Genomic DNA, 18,232 nt, shown 5'->3' with positions numbered 1-18,232 from the left:
TGCCTAAGGCACTTGACTGCTAACCAGAAGGCTGGCGGTTCAAACCCACCAGCCACTCCTCGGAAGGAAGGTTGGGCAATCTACTTCCGTAGTTATACTGCCTCGGAAACCCAAGGACGGGTCGCTATGAGTCAGGTCCGACTCACATAACAACAACACTGCCTATTATTATTAAATTGACTATTATTTCTAAAAGCATAACTTTAGGTAGCATCACTATTATAAGATATTTTAATATCACTGAGACTTCAAAACAATGGACTTTAGGTGCACTAAAGAGAAAACTTTAAGCATAAACTTATTGTTCTAATGCAATACTCTCTGAACAATATGATAAAAAGTACCTATCATATGCATATCCTGTGTTATCCATGGTCAGATTCTGAAAGAGTAACACAGATGACTTACCTTTTCTTTAAATACTGCTTCATCCAATTCCTGAAGGCTTAAAATGGAGTCATTCATCAATTTTTCTTTGTATATGTTTATTTTTTCTTTTTCAATTATATCAGCATTACTAGTCACAAGGAAGCACTTGCTACCTTTTGCTCTTCCTCTACCTAATAGAAAATAAATGTTTTATTTGGTGTCTTTGACTTAAAAATCTGATACAATCAGGAAATAGTTAAAGAAGAGGATAGCCGTATTCCTAATAACCACTTTTGGTTCACTGAATCCGACTTTCCAGGGAAGCTGAGCATGTAAGTGTGAACTCAAATGCAGGTGTCAGCCTGCCTGTTAAATGTGTGGATGAACAAAGAATCCACCCTAGATTTGCTCACTCAGGGTCTCCAATGGTGCACTGTGAGTGGACATTATCAGAAGCACTGCTTTAAAGACAACCCAGTATGAACCCTTCCGTGTAAGATACGTGAAGACACTAAGATGAATGATAAATAGATCATCCCTCAAGAACCTTCTAGGCAATGGGGAAATTAAATATGTTCATCACCACAAGACCACAGGTGGAAAATTGTAAGTGCCCAAGAGAGATATAAAGGATTATGGGCATTCAAAAGAGATTACGCCAGATGGGGGAATTAGGGGTGGTGATAAGGAGACAGGCGAGAGTGTCGAACAAAGAGCATCAGCAGACCACTTTTGCATTAGTATAGTGGTTTATAACTGACAAAATATTTTTACACCTATGTAACGGAGATGCACAAGGCCCTTTTAGGTTGATGGAGGGAGTGTGATAAAGACCTCTCTATAAGGTTTCTACAAGGAATAAATTATGAAGTCAGGTTGGCTGCAGTGGATAATGAATAAAATGGAAGAATGGGAAATAAGGTTGAGAAGATAAGTGGGTGCTGGTTTTTGCAAACTCTTTAATACCAAGTTAATTAGAGAACCATTGAAGTTCTTTCACAGGGAAGTGACATGTTCAGAGCTGTTTTTCAGAGAAAGTAATAAGGCAGCTGTTGTTATAGAAATCAGAAAAAGGAAAGAAAAAAGGAGGAGAAACTAGTTGGGAGGTTATTAGTCCAGGTGGGACAGAAGAACACCACAGACTATCTCTTCTGGAATACAGGGGGCCCACCCACTAGCACCACAAATGCAACCATAAAAGGTCCACACATTGACTGGTAAAGCCTCTCAGTCCAACCTGGAATGATCCTTCCATGTAAGGAATATCTAAGTCAAGGACGGGCAATTAAGCAGCCATTAATTGTGAAGAAGAATCAAAACAGGATATATATTAATGTATATAACTCTAATCACCCAATATTGACCAGGTCAGCCAACACCTTTATAGCTAACAATACCAGAGCCCACTCTGCCAGTGGTCACACACCGAAACATGGCTCTATGAAGGAGAAAAGCCAGAATAACACACACAAATCAGAAAAAAATGGCAGCTATGCAGCAAGGGCATCAAAACTTCCCTTACCTCTGGTTTGAATCATTTTGATGACATTGCCCACATACTCATACAGGATGACCAGATTACACTGAGCAATGTCGATGCCCTCATCTGCAACTGAAGTGGCAATCAGAATCTTGTTATCTCCATTGGATCTGAATGTATCCAACACACTCTTCTGTGCTGGGAGGGTCATACCTGTGTCAGAGTCAGAGAGCATTATACAGTTATGAAAAGGTATTATTATATTATTATACATTATACAGTTACCAAAGATGTATCTTTCCCTTTGATAAAAGGGAATTAATATATAAAAGTAGCTAATACAGGGGGAGATCTGGTAGCATAGTGCCTAAGGCACTTGACTGCTAACCAGAGGCTAGCGGTTCAAACCCATCAGCCACTCCTCAGAAGGAAGGTTGGGCAATCTACTTTCGTAGTGATACCACCTTGGAAACCTAACGAGGGGTCGCTATGAGTCGGGTCCAACTCAACGGCACATAACAACAACAACATTAATTATGGGATGCTAGGAGCTCTGGTAGCATAGTGGCTAAGACACTTGCCTGCTAACCGATGGCTGGCGGTTCAAACCCACCAGCCACTCCTCGGAAGGAAGGTTGGGCAATCCTACTTCCGTAGTGATACTGCCTCGGAAACCCAAGGAGGGGTTGCTATGAGTCAGGTATGACTTGACAGCACATAACAACAACAACAACAGGAGCTCTGGTGGCATAGTGCCTAACACATCTGACTGCTAACCAGAAGGCTGGTGGTTCAAACCCACCAGCCACTCCTGGAAAGGAAGACTGGGCAATCTACTTCCATAGAGATACCACCTTGGAAATCCAAGGAGGGGTCACTATGAGTCAGAACCTACTCGATGGCAGTGAGTTTGGCTTTGGTTTTTTTTCTTACATGGCAGGTACTGTGATAAGTGCTTTTATATTCATTATCTTAAAATAACCGTACCATAGGCAGTACCATCTATTCCTACCCTTCTTTTAGAGAGGACTTTTAGGGTGTCTAATAGCTTGGACGCTGTCACAAGAATGCCTGAAATCAAGTCCCAGCTCTGGCACTTACTAGCTGTGTGACCTCAAATATACCAAAATACATATTGACTTTTCTTGCAAAAATGTCAATAGCTAATAGTAGTACCACTTTTGCATTAGTATAGTGGTTTATAACTGACAAAATATTTTTACACCTATGTAACAGAGATGCACAAGGCCCTTTTAGGTTGATGGAGGGAGTGTGATAATTTCCTTTTATAGACAAGGGCCCTGAGGTTCCAGAGGTATGGCAAAGTGACAGTTAGCAGCAGAGTCAGGTCTTGAACTTCAGTCTGGGAATCCGATTGTGTGCACTTATAATATGAGGTATCTGTCCTCATATTATAGGACAGAGAACTTCTATTCTCTAAGACTCATTCCCTGCCATACCCACAGGGGTGAAAACCTGGGTAACTATACTCAATTTATATTTTTTTCTATGGCACAGACAATACTGTGTGTTCCCCAAGCTCCACTTATTTCTCCTGCTGGGCACACAACTAAATTACACATCCCGGCCTCTCGTGGAGTTAGGTGGCCTTATGACTTAATTCTCGAATGACATGTGGATAGAAGTGATGCATGTCTCTTTCAAACTTGACCTCTGAAAATCCTCCATGCTTTTACTCCTCATCAACAGACCAGATGAGGACAGCAAAGGATTTGGAGGCCCCCTATGATGACAGAGCCACAACAAGCAGCTGGACCCCAGAATATATGGAGGTGCATGGAGCAGTAACCCCCCCTTACCTATTTGTACTGGACTGTGATGTGAGAAATAACTTTTATTGTGTTACATCCCCAAGACTTTGGGGTTTTCAGAGCAATTAGACTACCTTGATGTATACAGACCCTGTCCCCTGGCTACAACTGACTAGATTAAAATAAACATTTGAACCAAGATGGGCCAATAAGATTTTCCTTCCTGGAGTCTGAAATTGGAGCTTGAAGAAAGGTAGTAAATTGGGGAGGTATTGGCAGTCCTGAATGGAGAAGCTCAGAGAGTAGCCTGAAGAAGGAAAAGAACAGAGCAGATGTGCAGGGTTCAGAAGACTTCCCAGGCTCAGTTTCAGCTGCCCATGAAGCCCAAGTATATCTCCTGATCTTAGGTTCTATGAGCATACTGCCTAAGGCACTTGACTGCTAACCAGAAGGCTGGCAGTTCAAACCCACCAGCCAGCCACTCCTCGGAAGGAAGGTTGGACAATCTACTTCTGTAGTGATACTGCCTCAGAAACCCAAGGACAGGTCACTATGAGTCAGGTTTGACTCAACAGCACATAACACAACAACAACATGAGAGGCCCAGATGAAATCAATTTATCTTTTGCTTGGACTAGCCTAAATGGGTTTCTGTTACTTAGGGAAAGAAAGGATCTTGACTGAGACAGCCACAATGCCTTCTAATATCCTATGATCTTGGAGGCTAAATTTAAATTGTTCAATTCACAGAGTGACGTTAGAATGCAGATATTATCCAGTTCATGTGATTGTGGCAAATACTCACAATAATGGCTCAAAGAATATGCATGCTGGAGTTCAAGTTTTATGGGTTCCAAAGGCCCATCCACGTTTACGTATTAGTTCAGTCACCTTCTGATCTCCACTTCACTCTTCATGAAGAAGACCTATCTCAGTAAGGCAAGGGAAGGTATTATCTTCCTTAACCTAGCTGGAAGCAGACTCTCAGCATTTCTAGTAAGACTTATGAGGGTTTATGATTTGCATTGGAAATTCAAAGTCATGAAAATTCAAGTGCAGTAAGTATTATTTTTATAAAGCTGCTTAAAAAAAATCCCTAAGTATTATTTGATTTCATTCTTGAGTTTTTTATCAAGATTCCTTTTTTCAAGATGCACACCCATTGCCATCAAGTCAATTCTGACTTATAGCAACCCTATACAACAAAATAAAACTTCCCCATAGAGTTTCCAAGGCTATAATCTTTTCAGAAGCAGACTGCTATACTTTCTCCCACACAGCAGCTGGTGGATCCTTACATACATAGTATACTAAATTTAATTCATTTTATTTGTTGTTGTTACATGCCATTGAGTTGGTTCTGATTCATAGCAACCCTATGTACAACAGAATGAAACACCGCCAGGTCCTGCACCATCCTCACAATTGTTGCTATCTTGACAAACTGACAGACAAGTGGTGGTCACTATATACACATACCTATTTGCTGACTTGTTTTGCCACGTCCCGTCAATATGCCAGGTTTCAGAAAGCTGAGTTTAGAATTTTCTTCAATCCATTTCTTTAAAGCCTGAAAATGAAATGCAAACTATAGTTTGGACAATATTTGTAAATCTATATTAAAGCAGTATCAAAACATATGTATGAAGAAAAGAAACTTAATGTTTAAGTCAGTACACAGACATTTTTCAGATGGAAAAACAGCTTCTTGGAATTGAACTCCATGAAATAATTAACTACAGTGGTGTAGGTCTTTGCAAAAAAAGTTCAGAATAGTGGGTGTGCAGAACTACTACATGAGTTTAACAACAGTTCAGGATATAAGAGCAATATACAGAAATCAGTTGTACTTCTATAGACTAGCAACAAGTAATTGCAATTTGAAAATTTTAAAAAATATCATTTACAATTTTTAGAAAAGTAATACTTAACTATAAATCTAACAAAATATATGCAGAATCTATATGCTGAAACTAAAGAAGATGATAAGAGAAACTAAAAAAGAAACAAAAGAAGATGTGGTATTTCGCCTCTTAGGTAGCCCTCAATAATCCCCCCCCCCACTTCCTGTATTCAGATCCTACAAATCCTCTCTTCTGTGAGCTACATTTATGAACCACTGCTAATGAATATAATACAACAGATGGGACAAGATATCACTTCCAAAATTGGGTTATAAAATGACTATAGTTTCTATGAGTCGGGGCCGACTCGATGGCACATAACAACAACAACAATAACAACAACAACAACAATAGTTTCCATATTAGGCACTGTCTCTCACTCTCTCTTGGATCACTCACTTTGCAGGAAGCTGCCGTGTTGTGAGGCAGCCCTGTGCAAAGGCCCACATAAGTGAGCTTGGAAGCACATCTTCTACGCCTGCTAATATCCATGTAAGTGAGCTTGGAAGTTGATTCTCCCCCCAGCCAAGCCGTGAGATAACTACAGCCATGACCAACACCTTGACTATAGCCTCATGAGAGATCCTGATCCAGGAGCACCCAGGGAAGCTGCTTCCAGATTCATGACCCAGAGATACTGTAAGATAATTAATGCCTGAAGTTTCTAACCACCAAGTTTTGAGGATATTTGTTACACAACAGATAACACATACAGAAGCCCTAATTAAATGAAGAGATACACTGGAATCATAGATTAGAAGAACTGCTAATGATGGAAAACCAATTTGCTATGTAAACTTTCACCCAAATCACAATTAAAAAACTAAAATAAAAACAAAAAGAATTCCATATGGATCACAGACCTAAATGTAAAATACAAAAGTTAAAATTTCTAGAAGATAATATAAGAATCTTTGTGACCTTGAATACGCATAAAGTTCTTAGATAACAATATCAAAAGCATGAGCCATACAAGAAAAACTTGATAAACTGGACTGTATCGAAATTGAAGGTTTTCAATCTGCAGAAGATACTGTTAGGAGAACGAAAAGATAAGCCACAAACCAGAAAAAACCAATTACATTTCTGACAAAGAACTTTTTGGTAGAATTTAAAAAGAACTCTCAAAAACTCAAAAATAAGATACTAAATAACCCAGTTTTTAAAATGGCCAAATGATCTGAACAGACACACCACCAAAGAAGATATAAGAAGAGTTATATGAAAAGGTGCTTAACCTTATTTAGTTATTATGAAAATTCAAATTTTCCCTGTTCAGGGAGGAGGTAGAAAGAGAACTGTTAATTGTGGGGACTATAATCTGTGTCATGAAACAATACGTGGATGAACTGCTGAGTGTAAAAAGAATCTGCTTTGTAAAACTGCACCCAAATCACACACACAAAAAAAAAATTGTAAAGCTTATAAACAGCCATTTAAAGTGAAACTAATGGTTTTTCCCCCTCTAAAGCAAAAAAGAAAGTAAATCAAAGATGCATAGAACAATCAGTCCAAAGAACTAGTAGACCACATGAACTCCAGCCTCCATGACCCTGAGACCAGAAGAACCAGATGATGCCCAGCTACCACTGCTAACTGCTCTGAAAGGGATCATAATAAGAGGCCCTAGATACAGTGGGAGGAAAACGTGAAACAAAACAAAAAAAAAAAGACTGAGCTTACTGGTGTAATAGAGACTGGTGGAACCCCCAAGACTATAGTCCTTTATACATCCTTCAAGCCCGGAACTGAACTCACTGCTATGGCTCAACTTTCAGCCAAATATTAGACCAAACCAAAAACCAAACTCACTGCCATCGAGTTGATTCAACTTATAGCGACCTCTCCTTAGGTTTCTGAGGCAGTATCTCTACGGAAGGAGATTGCCTGATCTTCCTTCTGAGGAGTAGCTGGCAGGTTTGAACTGCCAGCCTTCTGGTTAGCAGTTAAATGCCTTAGGCACTACACCACCAGAGCATTAGACAGACCTATAAAAACCAAAACCCAAACTCACTCCTGTGGAGCTGATTCTGACTCATAGCAACCCCTCCTTGGGTTTCTGAGTCAGTATCCCTACAGAAGTAGATTGCCCAATCTTCCTTCTGAGTAGTGTCTGGTGGGTTTGAACGGCCAGCCTTCTCATTAGCAGTCAAATGCCTTAGGCACTACACCCCGGAGCTCCCAGACAGGCCTTATACAGTGACCAATAACAAAAGGAAGGCATGCACTCCTTAGAACAATCAACCATATGAGATATAAAAAGGGCAGCATTTGCCCAAGGATAAACTCAGAAGGCAGGAAGGGCTAGGAAGCAAGGATGAATTAATACAGGGAGGAAGTAGGAAGAGTGCTGTTATATTGTGGGGATTGCAATGAACGTCACAAAACAAAACGTATATAAAATGCTGAATGGAAAACCAATGTGCTCTGTAAACTTTCACCCAAATCACAACAAAAAGTTAAAAAAAAACCTATTGAGATACTGTACCCATACAATGGCTAAAGAAAAAAACTAATGATGCAAAATGCTTGCTTGACAGGTATCAAGACTTATTATATTTAAGAGTATTAAAAAAGTAAAGCTTTAGTCTAAGGACAAACTAATAGCTGATTGGAGCAGAACAGAGAGCTTAGAAACAGATCAAGACATATATGGGTGCCTGTTATTTTTTTTTTTTTTTTGTGATTTTAATAAATGGTACTGGGTCAATTATTTAGCCACAATGAATAAGAAAGCTTACATCCACAAGTGCTCTGGTTTTGACAAAGAGAATGGTTCTTGTCTCTGGGTTTAAGTGGTATTCCTCTTGCAAGATAAAGCAAAGTTCTTTGAGTTTAGGGTTCTCATTACTGGGATCCATGGAAACAAGTTCTAGTTCCTTCAACTTTTCTGTAAAAGAGAACATTTTATAAATGGTTTATAAATTCAAGAATACACTGTGACTTTTTACTATAGCTCAAAGGTTGATTTCTAAATCTTTCACCAGAATTTTACAGGAACTAACCTGCAAAGGAGTATACCACCAATTTAAATTGGTACAATCTTTTAAGACAGCAACTCGGCAATATCTATCCAAACTTAAAGCTCACATGTCCTTTGATCCTGATAGTCTACGTTTAGCAATTTAAGCCATACTTCTATTTAGAAAAGTATGGAAAATATCTCCAAAGATGTTCACTGTACTATTGTTTAGAATAGAAAAGAAAAATAGTAAACAACCTAAATGACCAACAATAGGGCAACAGTTTAATAAATCATGGACTAAGCATTTAATGTTAATATGACTTAAAAATAATGAATGATACATGTACATGCTGATATGGAAAGATCTCAGAGATATTTTAAGTAAGAAAGATAAAGGTATAGTAAGTTCAGTATGATCTCATCTTCACAAGCACAGTAATAAACCAATGGTGTGCTCCAGCTGATTCCTACTAAGCTACAAGAGCTGACTGTCAAATTTTCAAGAACTGTATGAGCTGGTTTTAAACAGTCATTATTAAAAATTCAATTATATAAACTTAAAATTGAATAACTTATATATAAACAAATGTAACATAAATCAAAACCACAATGAGATAATACTTATACCCATTAGGATGGATATTATCAAAAAAAAAAGAGAAGACCAAGTGTTGGAGAGAATATGGAGAAACTGGAATCCATATAGTTTGCTGGTGGAAATTTAATATGGTGTAGCTGCTGTTTGTATGGAATCTATCATGTGTAAATCCTACTATTTTTACTTCTTCCAAATACTAAATGATGCAAGCAGAATTTTTTCATAGGTGTTAGATTTCACTGAAGCTAAATATTCCTAATTATAATATTTTCTTAAACGGAGAACAACTCCCAACCATCATTAAACTTACACACATTAAATGTCATATGTGGTAATATATACATATACATATATACATGTACACTGCCACTCCAGTCACCAGACTCCAAAAGGGCTTCCCTCTCTGGGAACAACACTGACCTTCAAATCTCTGGGTTAGAGCTTGCTCAATTTCATCAAATCCTGCTGCTCGGACATTGTTGAAGAAGGCTTTCAAGTAATCCAGAGCATCTTTGATTCGGGCATGCTCACTGATGAGGAGGGCATCATTATATTTCTGTTTGAAATGAAAACTGAGTTTCGACATGTTTCTCATTTCTAACATAACATCTTCTGTTCAATGAACTCTACTTAACAAGAGATTAATTTTGAGGATAAATTTTTCACAAATATATTTCAACCTTCAGTTTTTCCCCTAAGGGTTCAGTAGTAATTTCTTTGAACCAAATACTGTATTTAAAAAGAAAAGAAAAGAAAATCTCAATTACCTGGCATCATTAATTAACTAGAATCACTCTGCTATAAGCTACCTTAGAAGAGAAAGATAAACTTTTATAAAAAATATGTATCAAAGAAAAACAAAGGTAAAGCAACTTCCACATCAACTTGCCCCATAACTCAGACATTCCACTTAATCTCTTCTACATCTAAAGCTGTTAATAAATTGTAATTGCACCTCTTCAGGATGGTGGTGCTGACCACCTACACCAAAAATTCAAGTTAACTAAGAGTCTACAAATGTATGCTGATTGAATGCATTTTAAAAACCTTCTAAATGGAAAAAATGAACAGAGGTGATGGATGTTTTTATTGTGTTGTTGTTTCTTAATATCTTGGTTAACCAGAAAACACCAGAGACCCTGAATGTCTGAGCAAACAGAGGTAATGGATGTTTTTGTTGTGTTGTTGTTTCCTAATTTCTTGGTTAACCAGAAAACACCAGAGATCTTGAATGTCTGAGCATGTGGCTCTACCAAACACAAATAAAACATATGCTTCAGAATATGGCAACAGGACCCAAAATCTGAAATTCAGAGGTCTTTCACTGGTCACATATAAATAATAATGTCCCCTTACATTACCTAATTTTTTCTAACCCCATCAATTAAGGGTACGGTGGAGGCACAGCCTAGAATCTCAGCCTATTTCAGTTCTGTTGCTCCAGTGTTGAGCTTCAAAAGACAAAGAAGGGGCTGAACGTGACAACTTTTGGAGATTGCGTCACAAGAACCTCCTGGAGAAGCTCTTAAGTTAGCTCTTGGAGATAGCACAGAAAGTTGATGTCTCTCAGCTGCCACAGTGAACCTCTCAGTAGGTGCTATGACCAAAATATGCCTTTCAAAAGAAGGAACATACCCGTAGATGTGAAGTATACAAGAACAGTGTCTTACAGATCCTGCTCTCTTCATTTCTGTCTGACATCCGAAACACTACACACTCTTTCTGAACTGCAATGATCCACTGTTCATATTTCTGTGTACCGAATTCCCTATTTTGAATTTGAAATAAGTTACCTGGGAAAATTAAAAAAAAATATTTCACTGTGCCATATGGTCAGTAATCAAAGAATTCATCTGCCTTACCCTTCATTTTCCTTTCTTACTCTTTGTAAAGAAGACACCAAAAGTTGTCATCAAGTCCATTCCAACTCATAGTGACCCCATGTGTCTCAGAGTAGAACAGGGCTCCACAGGGTTTAGAATGGCTGATTTTTCGGAAATGCATCACCAGGCCTTTCTTCCAAGGTACTTCTGGGTAGACTTGAACCTTAGACCTTTTGATTAGCAGCCAAGCACATTAACCATTTTAACCACCCAGGGACTTCATTACCTGATTAACGTTCCTGATAATAAGGTAGTGGGGGTTGGATGGAAGACTGAGTGGAGAAGGGTAAATCAATTGAAAGTCTATTAAAACAGGACCTAAGTTATACTGTGAAAGAAAAGGAAAGTTAAAAGCAAAATAAGGGTGAAAAGAAAGACACCCTGAGCTGTCTCACAGACATCATAAATCCAATGCCTCCAAGACGCTAAACTCATTTTGTACCTGCCAAAGCTGCTCCTAATCCTGGAACCAATAACACCCACTGGCATACAAATAGGTGCTCAAGCTAGAAACCTGGGAGGAAGTCACCTGGCTGCTTCCTCTCTCTCACTCCCACCCAAATCCATTTAGCCATTAAGTTATGCACCTTTCACATCCCACCACCCCTCTCTAACCCACCTTCACTACCTGTTTGGTTTTCTTCATTTACCATTATCTTTATCACATCACTAATCTGTTTAAAATCTTCAATTGCTTTTAGGATGAAATTCAAACTCAGCTTGGCCTACCATGCCCTCCACTATCTGTCCCCACCTCTCCCCTTAGCCTCCCTCCTTTCCATTACTCACACGGTAGAATTGTCATGAAATGCTTCTAGTTCCTAAATCACTGTGCTCTCTCTTCTCTCTATACCTGCAGTCCTTTCCTTATATATTTTTCTCTCCTTAACTTGGCCGACATCTTCAAGATTGGTCTCAGGTACTACCTCCCCCAGGAAGCTTTCCCTGAAACCCCGTCTAGGTCAAAGTTCCCATGTGCTCCACTGGCACCCAGTGTGTAACTCTGCTTTGTCCCATGGAAATTATACCCAGCTGATTCTTGTCTCTTTGTCTATGACTTTCCTGAGGGCAGGGATTATATCTTTAATCTTGGTATTTCCATTTATTATGCCTGGAGCAATAAATATGTGGTGAGTGAATGAATAAATGGAGGAAAAACAAAACTTGGTGATTGCATGAAGGAGTCACAAAAGAAGAAAGAATCAAAGATCACCCCTAGGTTTGAATCTCAGTCACCAGGGAATTGGTGGTTCCATTCATGGGAATAAGGATATCAGGATGAAGTCAATTTGGAAGGTCAAGAAAATGATGAACTGATACGAATATGATATTCTTGAAGTATGTGTGTCCAGATGGATTTACAAAAGAAAAAATTAAAAAAAGAAAAAAAGCAAGAGGGAATAAAGGAGGACTTACAAGATTCCTGAATACTCAAGAGAGTCAACCTCTAGATATGATCTTGATATTGTTCAAACTGAAGACAATGCAAAAAGATATTGGTGAACAGTAAATGGCTACTCCCAAGCAGAGAGGATACAAAATAAGAAATTTTTCTCACCAAGACTTTGAGTACCAAGTTCTTCAAAGACTCTCTGTGCCTTTCTCTCCACCTCCATCATCAGCTGAGATATAATGTATTTAAATTTGTTGATAATCCGTGTTTCCACCTTCCTGAAAACTAGAGCCATCAAAGGATGGTGAGTACTTTTTTAAAAAGAACAGATCATAGGTCAAAGTAATTACCTCCAAACCCTGCTGTGCCTTTGTTACTTCCTCTGTAAAATCTCAAACTCCAGGCTCCCTAGCAGATGGTCTAAATGAGATAACAAATGTGCCAAAACCTTTCAATGGCTCCCTGTTGCTTCATGCTCTGATTCTAACATCTCTGTCTTTCATGGTCTGGGTCTAACCTGCCTTTTCATTCTGGCTCTCTCATGATCTCAGCACAGCAGAGGCTGGTTTCTACCTTGTCTCTGCAAAGGCCACACTCTTTAAACCTATCTCTGTTCTCTGATATTTTCTTTCCCCAACTAACCATCCAGAGTGTTCACACTGATCCCACCATCCACCATTGCATTCTTCCAGTAGGAACATATTAAATGCCCATCACGTGCAGGTACTGGTGATAGAAACTTGAAAAGAATGTACTCTCTGCTCCAGAGAGGTCTGCATTCTTAGGGGAGAGACAGGTATGTACTTGACTAACCATGGCAGGGTGATGTAACAGAAGTATGTGCAAGGTATCTTGGGGTATGGAGGAGGGAGGATCTATTTCTTTAGGGGAGGCAGTGTTGTAGAATAGGGAAAAGGAAGAGGAGGAAGGAAGAGCAGTCAAGTACAAAAGACAGCATTGTCAGAATCTTGGAGGAAAAAGCACAGGACATGTTTAAGGATCCAAGAGAATGCAACAAAGTTGGGTACATGGGAGGCAGAAGAGGATGAAGATCAGACAAATGGAGGGAATGGATCACAAAATCCTACATGACACTAAAAAGTTCAGATTGGCTATCTCCTCTAAAATCCTTATGGGCAGCCCCCGGAGAAGAACTTGACTGCCCCTCTTCCTACTATTCCATATGTGTTTGTTCTGTCTTACACTCATAAAGTCATATGCCACTTATTGAACAAGAATGAAGTCATAAATAATCTATACTCTCCCATATAAAGTTAGTAGAGGGTTGGTATTTGATAAACATTTATTGGTCCATATTATAAAAAGTCATATTCTGATTTAAGGGAAGTTGTTATAAATTCAGGTAAGTTCATTTCAACTAAAATTATCAGGTAAATATTTAGTAATGAAATTACCACACAGTATTTTCCTCAGGCATGGAACAAGAGAGGATTAAGCCAGGCACTGGGCCATTTTCATGCTTATGTTTTCTCATCACCTCTTACTCACTGTTACTACCTTTACGGGAGTTTTATGGATCCAAAGAGCAAGACTGTTTGACTTCTATGTTTCATCCATTGCTTGGGAAAGAACTCAGTAGGGGAGAGAGTTGGAAATGTGATTTTTTTCCCAAGCTTGGGGTTAAATATTTTCTACCAAACAGAGAAAGGATAAAAATGCAGTGTTCATTTAGATATCATCGATGTAACTCTGGGTTAGAAGTAGCAGAGGGTAACAAAGTCCCGACGGGCTTGTTAATGGATGCCACTTACATTTCTGGGGCTTATAAACAACTTCCTCCAGTTCCTCCAAGTTGTCTTTAACTGTTGCTATCACTGATGCATCGAGAGAAGCACATATTTTGCAGATATATGCCATGGCTTCAATCATGTTTTTGGCATCCCCGACACCAATTGAAGCAGTCAGCCCAATGACCTGTGAGGAGCAGCCCAAATCATCAAATGTCTGCGAAATAGCATAACACTTCTAAAAGTCCTCGGGTAACTCTGTCTTGGTAGGGTAGTTTTTTGTTTCGTTTTGTTTTGTTAAACTAACTTCAGACAAAAAGCAAGAACATTATTTTTATACTGACACTCTCTGTTGTTGTTGTTATGTGCCGTGGAGTCAGACCTGACTCATAGCGACCCCTCCTTGGGTTTCTGAGGCAGTATCACTATGGAAGTAGATTGCCCCACCTTCCTTCCAAGGAGTGGCTGGTGAGTTTGAACCGCCAGCCTTCTGGTTAGCAGTCAAGTGCCTTAGGCACTATGTTACCAGAGGTCCTCTGACACTCTCTATGACATTCAAAATAGAAAGATCCCCATCAGACTAAACCAAAACAGCTGCCATTAAGTTGATTCCAACTAATGGAGACCTCATATGTGCAAAGTAGAACTTCACTCCATAGGGTTTTCAGGAGCTGTGACTTCATGGAAGCAGATGACCAGGTCTTTCTTCTAAGGAGCTGCTGGATGGATTCAAACCACCAACCTTTCAGTTAGTAGCTGAGTGCCCAACCATCTGCACTACCCACAGACTGCCTCTATTAGCCTAAGTACTAAATGAATGCAGGCATGGTAACACAGCAGCAAAACATTAAGCAACATAAAAACTGAGATAAGAGATTTTTTAAGGACTTCTTTCTTCTTTACCCGTTACCCCTGTGATGCTGAACAATACGTTAAAAAGGTCAAGTACTGAAATCAGACACTTCCATTCCAATCTCTGCCATACCACACTGGCTGTGTGTCCTTGAATCTTCAGCTCACTGTAAAGATGGGGAACATTGGCTATTTAAAAACTGGATTCAGTGAGATAATGCCTACGAAGAGTTGAGCTTACATAAAGATTCATTTCTTCTTCCAACACTCAATAAATATTGAGTAACTGACTCTCAAGCAAAGAATCTAGTTAACTACCAATTTTATCCTGAAAGAAAAAGCTTAATATGGTTGCTATTGAAGAATATTTTTTGCCTATAGGCACCATACTGAATTTCTTCTAACCTATGCTTCCCAAAAGAGTAATTATTAAGGCTGGAGAACAGTACACAAATGTGTAGAGTGGTATTGATATAAATTCATGGTTTCCATATGATAAGCAATTCTGTGTATTCTCTCAGTTCTCCCATTTCAAACCCTCTCCACCCTCCCAGAGCACACTGTTCCATTCCCATCTTGATTATTCTCAGCAAATGACCTACCACTCCTTCTACATTTAAAACAAAAGAGAGGTTGTAAGATAGGGATTCCCTTCACTTCTGCCCCCATCGAGGAACTCCTCTTTCTTGACTTTTCTCACTGTCTTCCTTCAAGTAACACTAGTAATGATGTTCCATCTCCTCTCCCATATCAATCTACCCACTTGCAATTTATCCCATACCCTCTGGTGTCTTCCATCATCTTGCTCTACCAACATTCCTTCTGACCTTCCCATCCCACCTCACCAACTACTATTCCTTGCCTCACACTCTACACTCCAACAGCACTTGATGGGCTTTAGGTTCTTGAGCATACCATGCTCTTTCATACCTCTGTGCCTCTGGATACACAGCACTCTCTTACTGAATCTCAGCCTGATAAATTCCTGTTAGGTCTTACCTGACTTTTATAGCACACTTTGGAGCTCTTGCATTTATGTTCTGACTGCATCTTGTTCCCATCACCACAGCATGCCATCACGATAAACTGTGACATAATCCTTACATGTCTGGCTTCCCATAGACTTAAGTTCTTTTAATGCAAGGACTATGTCTTTTTATATTTCTATCCTCAGTGCTTAGCATAGTGCATGGCATATGTAGCCAGAATATATATATACCCATTAAGTGACTATATAATAATATGTATGTGAAGTTAATATATATCTATTAAGAGAATGAATGAATGAAAATAAATTTACATATGTTGTTGTTATGTGCCATCAAGCCGGACCCTACTCATAGCAACCCCTCCTTGGATTTCTGAGGCGGTATCTCTATGGAAGTAGACTGCCCAATCTTCCTTCTGAGGAGTGCTGGTGGATTTGAACCACCAGCCTTCTGGTTAGCAGTCAAGTGTCTTAGGCACTACACTACCAGAGCTCCCATAGAGTATATAAAATGAATCACTATAATATAAACTTAGGATCTGAAAAGGCCATCCACAATGTGGCCACAAGAGTAAGTAAACAGGATTTAGGAAGACTGTAGTTCTTACAGAATCCATCTGATTTTGGAGATACCTGGGGCAGTGGGTCTGAAGATCCTCCAAGCTTCTGATCTAGATAATGAAACATGATTTTATTGTATGGGTGTTGTTTACTGGTATTGTGGCATTCATCAAATATCATCAAAGTAAAGAGAGAGAGTGATGGAATAGTCCCATTTTTAAGGTTGTTCACAAGAATCTGTGGAGTTAAAATGATGATGTCATTGTTCTCAACAATCTGTCTTACTGGGACCTGTTCAGCTGTTGTTCCAGAAATGCCTGCAACTCTGTACCTGGGAAAGGACACAAATACCCTGTTACCAACCACTGTGTGAAAGGCAAGCCACAAAGATGAAACATTAAGTTAGAATATCAATTGATTAAGTTCTCCCTGGGTCTAAAAGGCACATATCTGGACACATGTTAAATGCTTATCACAGAGCCTAAAACAACGTAGTAAATGATCAATAAATGCAAGTTAGTCATAATTGAGAGAGTTGCTGCCATTACATTCCTTCAAGCCAATTCTGATTTTTAGTGACCCTATAAGATGGAGAACTGTCCCGCAGGCTTTTCTAGGCTATAATTTTCATGGGAGCAGATCACTGGGTCTTTTCTTGCACATAACCACTGGTAGGTTTGAACTGCCAGCCTTTTGGTTAGCAGTCAAGCACTGAACCATTGCATCACCAGGGCTCCTTGTAATTGATAATGTTGTTGTTGTTGTTGTTGTTATGTGCCGTGGGGTCAGATCTGACTCATAGCGACCCCTCCTTGGGTTTCCGAGGCAGTATCACTATGGAAGTAGATTGCCCCATCTTCCTTCCGTAACTGATAAGAGTATATGTTAATTTTTTCAGGTCACTAAGGAAAAAAACAGGAGCTCTAGTAGCATAGTGCCTAAGGCACATAACAACTCAACAACAAGGAAAAGAATACTTAAAGAAAACAGTATTATTAAATAAATTATAAAATCACTAAAGAAGTTAAATGTGCCATTTAAATATCAAATTTATCTCTTAAGAAGTCATTTAGTCACTCTACAGAGCCAACCAGAGTTTAGAATTTCTAGGTATACCTAACAAAAAGATTTGAATCCATGAAGAAATCACATATAGATTATATAGAGATTGAATCTAGCATAATTTTTTTTAAAGCATGGTATTTCAAAAACTAAAACCAAAAAAAAAAAAAAAAATGTAAGTTGTATGAAGTTAGAAAAGAAAAGGGTGGACAAACCATTATACGTACCCGAGTCTTTCAAAGTATTTTGAGAAGACAGATTTCTGCTGTTCATATACTGGGATTTGAACAGCAAAAAAGACAACCTTCCCTCTTTGTCCTTGTGGAAATTTTTTAAGATGATGCTCACATATAAGAACGGAAACAAAGGTTTTCCCACAACCTTTTAACATGAAAGGAAAAAGAACAAAACACATCACTAACATTACATATTTAGTTCTGGCTCCCCTAAAACCAGTAGGCTGACTCTTAAATTGATAATAGGGAAGTACTAAGAAGAACTGCAGAATTTACAAAATAACGAAAATATATGCACTCAGTGAGGGCATTTTAGTAGACTAACAAAAGTTCATTTTCTTTCCCCTCTAATGTCCTTGAGACATTAGGTATCTTGATAGGGCAGTCTCTTAAAAAACAAATGGAACAAGGAAAAAAATTG

The 18,232-nt window shown here is 38.9% G+C and overlaps 1 protein-coding gene across 1 annotated transcript in view; it reads right to left on the bottom strand.

Moving 5' to 3' along the window:
• The window catches only part of DDX58 (DExD/H-box helicase 58), a 39,969-nt gene that overhangs the window by 5,024 nt on the left and 16,713 nt on the right, over positions 1-18,232 (bottom strand). Inside the window, exons 7-16 of the mRNA XM_042782290.1 lie at positions 17,803-17,956; positions 16,586-16,844; positions 14,137-14,299; positions 12,530-12,649; positions 10,724-10,881; positions 9,509-9,644; positions 8,267-8,415; positions 5,101-5,191; positions 1,892-2,062; positions 409-560 (exon numbers count right to left, since the gene is read on the bottom strand). Coding sequence (XP_042638224.1) covers positions 409-560; positions 1,892-2,062; positions 5,101-5,191; positions 8,267-8,415; positions 9,509-9,644; positions 10,724-10,881; positions 12,530-12,649; positions 14,137-14,299; positions 16,586-16,844; positions 17,803-17,956 — 1,553 coding nt within the window. The remainder of the gene's footprint in view (positions 1-408; positions 561-1,891; positions 2,063-5,100; positions 5,192-8,266; positions 8,416-9,508; positions 9,645-10,723; positions 10,882-12,529; positions 12,650-14,136; positions 14,300-16,585; positions 16,845-17,802; positions 17,957-18,232) is intronic.

The sequence above is a fragment of the Orycteropus afer genome, unplaced genomic scaffold (assembly GCF_000298275.1).
Source record: "Orycteropus afer afer isolate SDZICR_OR568_19922 unplaced genomic scaffold, OryAfe1.0 scaffold00285, whole genome shotgun sequence".
Taxonomy (NCBI): domain Eukaryota; kingdom Metazoa; phylum Chordata; class Mammalia; order Tubulidentata; family Orycteropodidae; genus Orycteropus; species Orycteropus afer.
The sequence above is the reverse complement of the archived record's forward strand: the minus strand, read 5'-3'. Positions and strand labels throughout refer to the sequence as shown.